General features: G+C 34.3%; 1 protein-coding gene across 1 annotated transcript in view; it reads left to right on the top strand.

Annotated features, from left to right (window-relative positions):
* The window catches only part of LOC117116654, a 14,297-nt gene extending 11,086 nt beyond the window's left edge, over positions 1-3,211 (top strand). The window contains exons 2-3 of the mRNA XM_033260727.1: positions 162-2,301; positions 2,731-3,211. Of these exons, the coding sequence (XP_033116618.1) occupies positions 172-2,301; positions 2,731-2,955 (2,355 nt within the window). The 5' untranslated portion in view covers positions 162-171 and the 3' untranslated portion in view covers positions 2,956-3,211. The remainder of the gene's footprint in view (positions 1-161; positions 2,302-2,730) is intronic.
* Positions 3,212-5,217: the final 2,006 nt, after the last annotated feature.

Genomic DNA, 5,217 nt, shown 5'->3' with positions numbered 1-5,217 from the left:
TGTTTTAATTATAATTGTATCTCTGGTCTGGGTTTGAAAAAAATATTTTCCCCCCCCCCCCCCCTAAAATTTTACCCTGGCTGCGCCCTCTGGGCGTAGGCTACTTCTGTACATGGAATACAAAATATTTTTCCTTCTGGTTATCACTTGTGTATCAACAGGTACAGCGACATGGCGTCCCTGGAGGCTTTACAAAACCAGCTTCGCAAGTTTCCTTCCCATTTCGTTTGGAATCTTGAAGACAAATCTATGATACATTTTCAGACGTTGTTTTCTCTGATCACTCGGAACATTGCAGAGTCGCCTGCTATGATAATTGAGGGTCTTTTGTTCAAAAGTTACCTATATTTCTCTGACTTCAGAGGGAATGTTGAAAAGAAGAAACCAGAAGCAATTGATTGCCTAAATGAAGTACGTAGATTTCTCACGGATGACCAAAGGGAAACGTCTTTTAAAGACGGTTATTTATTAATTGCTTTGGCTCTTGAGGCCTGGCTTGATCGCGACAAGACCAAACTCGAAGCCAAAATCAGTACACTGCGGACGCTTGAATCAAAATACGAGGCCGGCTCTCGCGATCGTGATATGTTCTTAGGCAGCATATATGCAACAAAAGGATTTGCGTTTTCACGTTTAGGAATGATTCGATACTCGGAAAGTATTGAGGAATTTCAAAAAGCTGTAAATTTGTGTCCAAATGAGATCGATTGGTTGTTTGCACTTGGTTTGGTCATTTGGAGAAAAGGCATACCGACTGTTAAAATCAATGATTTTTGTGACGAAATGCAGAAAGCTGTGAGCATCTTTTATGACGTTCTAAACTTAGATCATAATCACAGCTATGCAATGACTTTAATAGCAGAATTAAAGCGAAGGAGGAAACGATATCTTGATGCAGAACGCTTTTTAGAAAGGGCTTTAGCATCGAACCCATCAAATGAAAAAACAATTTCAGAAGTAGCAAAAGTATATAGGCGAATGAAGAAATACGACGTGGCTCTTAACATTCTGATCGCCACGCCAGAAACCGAGCGAAGTTCATTCACTAATCACCAAATATATCTTGTATACAGAGATACGAACACTTTACCACCAGTCAATTATCTACAGAAGGCAATTGATGTAAATCCGTGTAATCTTGCCGCAAGATTTGATCAAGTTAAAGAATATATTACCAAAAGAATGTACAATGAAGCTCGGGAATGCTTGGATCATATTCTGGATAATTACGGAAATGACCCAGAAGCAGTCATTCGAACAAATTATAATTTTGCCAAGTTATTTGAACAAATGAGCAAGGACGACGCTGCCACTGATAGTTATCAAGCACTTGTTGACAAAGCACTGAAAGAATGTAAATTAAACAATGATCCACCGTTTATATTCTTTCCGGAGGTTGACTGGATGGTTCGACAATCTATTAAACAGCTCAGAGAATACTTTAAAGGTCAGCTAAAAGCACATAGAAACGTTAAAGAATCACTTTTAAAACTAGCTGAGTTGGAGAAAACACTCGGTAATCATGGCAATGCATGCCGATACTACGAACAAATCATTACAATACAACCACCTATCGATACAGAACTTAAATGGACAATCCTTGAATATCTAGGTAAAATTAAAACTAGGAAAAGTCTTCTTACAGATGTCAATTTTATTATTCAGGATATGGAAGATATCAGTCTTGAGAACCCGAAACCTGACATTCTTCACAAGTGCAAGGCGAATGTAGCTGTCGAAAAAGGAAAAATTGCACTCCGGAATGGTAAAGAAAATGATGCTATTAATCTTTTTATTGAAGCAGTGAAATTTGGCAGTCTTGCAGGAGCAAGCTTGCTCCTTGATGAAGTCAAAAAGATTAATAGAGGAAACAGAGATTTCTACACAAGTTGTGCTCAGATAATTGTTTTCATTGAACAAAGTGACAACAATGAAACGGTGCAATTGAAGAGAGATCTTGACACTTTACTATCTGCAGATACATCCGAGATAGGTATCGTTTTATGTGACCTAAGAAAAACACAAGTTAATTTGGAGAAGTTTTGTATACTGCAAGACGAGACACAAATTGCAGTTTTCAGAGTTGACATCATCCACAAGTGTCGCACGATCCTCAACCAGACCATGGCGAAGTTCAAAGATCGTCATTACGCACATGTCAAAGTCAGCTGTGACTTTTTCAGCATTCCAAAATGTTCTTCAGCAAAGGTGACACAACAAGTCAGAAATAAACTTCAAAAGAAGTATGAATGGAGTCAATTTGAACACCAGTTCCCAGACCTTTTCCATTTTCTTGTTTCTGTAAGTATCAGTATGAATGATATTTTTATATTTGCTTTCTTAGATGGAGAAATGGTTGCACACCACGGTTAAATGATCCTTGATCTCTTTTGTAGAATAATAGATAAAAATCCTTAGTACAGTTTTATACTACATACTGCCACAATGTGTATCTTGAAATTAATGTCAGGATTATTGTCAAAGGAACTGTTACGTTTGTTAAACAGATACAAAGCAAAAATATGTTAAGTATACTAACGGAAGAAGAAACTAGTGCTTATTACAGAAACTTAAGTGAATCGTAGTTGTAGCCATTACAAGAAGAGCAGCGTCATTGTACTAAACATTAATATATATGTGGAATATTTTAGGTGCTGGAAGACTAATTTTTTATTGTTATATGTTAATATGATATCTAGTGATTGCTTACCTTACCATGGTTCATTACAGATTCAACCAGCTTCAAATCCACATGATAACAACTGGATGTTCGCTTTGCTTAGAATGGATAACGCAAATAAACATGAAAGCCCCCTCGGAGAGAAACTGAAAGTAGAAGTGTATTCAGACAATGCAGGTAACATGGCAGAGCAAGAATTTACGACCATAGAAGTCGCAAGAGAAGCATGTGACAACATCGGGAAAATCCTGAACGAATTTTATAAATATTTGTAGGAAAACCTATTTAATATGTGCGCTAGAATTGCCTTCACACTTGTTTATACACAAAGAAAAATGAACGAAAAATAAGGAAACAAATGTAAAAAAATACAGTAATTTAAAGGCAAAAGAAATTAAAGGGAACAAGAAATAGGAAATAAAAGTAAAAAAAATAAATAGAAATTTCAGGAAAAGAAAGGCAAATATAAAGAAAGGGAAAAATAACGAAAAAGAAATGAAAGGAAAGACAAAAATATGAAAAGTATAAGGACAAGAAAAAAAGAGAAGAATGGAGAATAAGAAAAATAGTAAAAAAGAAAGAAAGAGGAAAAAAAGAAAAATGAAAAATAGAGAAACGGAATAAAAAAAATGATCGTATCGCAAAGTTCATTGCAATGGAAAACCAGTAAGGAAAAAGGGAAATGAATAAATCGAAGACAAATGAAAAAAATTTGAGTGTGACTGCAGTGGCGGATTCAAGGGGCCCAGTCGGCCCGGTCCCCATAATTTGTTGAAATAAAACAATGGAGATAAAAAGAAAATTATATTCAATCTGAAAAAGTGCTATTTCGGGCCAACTAGAGGTTCCATAATCATAAATGTTATCCTAGCCCCAACTATGGTGGGGCTGAGGTGGTATACACCCTCCCCCTGTAGAAGTCCCTCCATGAAACCCTCTATTTCAAATTCCGCTGAATCCGCCACTGGAAAGTGCAATTTTCCGGCCATCTAGAAGTGACATAGACATTCAAATATAGTACTTCGAGTCCCAATCATAGTGGGCCTCAGTCTGAGGTGGTCTAGACCTTCTATCTCTAAAATTGACTTTAAAGGCCCTTTACAGTATTTCGATTAGTTAAGGGGTACTTTTGTGGTGAATCATCTTCTATCTATATTAATTTATAATCTTATTGCTGGAATATCGATAATGAGTTATACTTAGACATGGGATCCGTCAAACAAAGCCTTTATGTCACGAGGGGTTCGAGCATGCAAAAATGTTTGGGACCAAGGACTTTTAACTGTTACCAGGATAGGAAGCTGGCTGATTTAAGCCGTCTAACTTGAATTAGCCTCATGTGCGGTATTGTTATGGAAATGAGCCAGATAAGCACAATCTGCACATGCTCAGAAAAACAAAACTTTCGTTAGGCCTAAAATTATCATAGAAAAAGTAAATGTTTGTCAGATCATAGACACTGGTACATGGAATTTAAATAGAAAAATAGGTTGTTTTGGGGTTTACACTGTACCGTGCTCCCCCTCTTTCTTGGCTTGTTTTCCTAATTTTCTGGGGAAAGGGGCTAACCCCAGTGCTCCCTGGATCTGCCGTTGGTGATGACGACGATTGATTAATTGAAGGATTGGTTGATAATGCTTATTTATACTCTTTTAGAACTTAAATCAATACAGTCGTGATTAAGCATGTACCCTATGCGCATTAATGAAATGCACGTACGCAAATATGACAATTCATGCATAGAGCTAAGAATAATTAAGTACGGTAGATTATTGTACTTTTCAAATTATTCATAACTTAGAATAAATCTAGTAAATAATTAATAATATTTAAATAGTTGATATTATTTTTTTAATTTTTTTTTTTCATTATTTTATTTAGGCACACAACAAATGCACCAAGGATTGTGTCAATAGCGATTATTATCACTGTCTTATTTTATAGGTGACAATCCCTTTCACAAGACAAACATATATATGATGCTTTACACAAACTAAATCTCAATATGAGGTTTAGGGAGTGGAGTTGCTTTAGTCGTGAGAAAAAAATCTTGCAACTGACAGGAATTGACCCTGGGATTGGAAGGCAAGCATCTTAACCACTAAGCTATTCAACTCCATTACCTGAAACTTTAAATAAGTTATCCCACTCCCCACTATATAAAGCGCACAGAGTTATTTTACATTATGCGCTATAAGTTCACAATTATTATTATTATTATTATTATTATTATTATTATTATTATTATTATTATTATTATTATTAATACACTATTGTTATTATTATTATTAGGCTATTATTACTATTATAATATTATTATTATTATTATTATTATTATTATTATTATTATTATTTATTATTATTATTATTACTATTCCGCCAGGAGATATGTACCGTGTGTGTTTTTTCTATTTTACCGAAAAAATATTTAATATAATATTTATAATAATAATAATAATATTTTTATATTATTATTATTATTATTATTATTATTATTATTATTATTATTATTATTATTGTTATTATTATTATTATTA

This window comes from Anneissia japonica, unplaced genomic scaffold (genome assembly GCF_011630105.1).
Source record: "Anneissia japonica isolate Jap-2015-1 unplaced genomic scaffold, ASM1163010v1 scaffold287932_len317664_cov166, whole genome shotgun sequence".
NCBI lineage: Eukaryota > Metazoa > Echinodermata > Crinoidea > Comatulida > Comatulidae > Anneissia > Anneissia japonica.
This window is presented reverse-complemented; position numbering and strand designations above follow the sequence as displayed.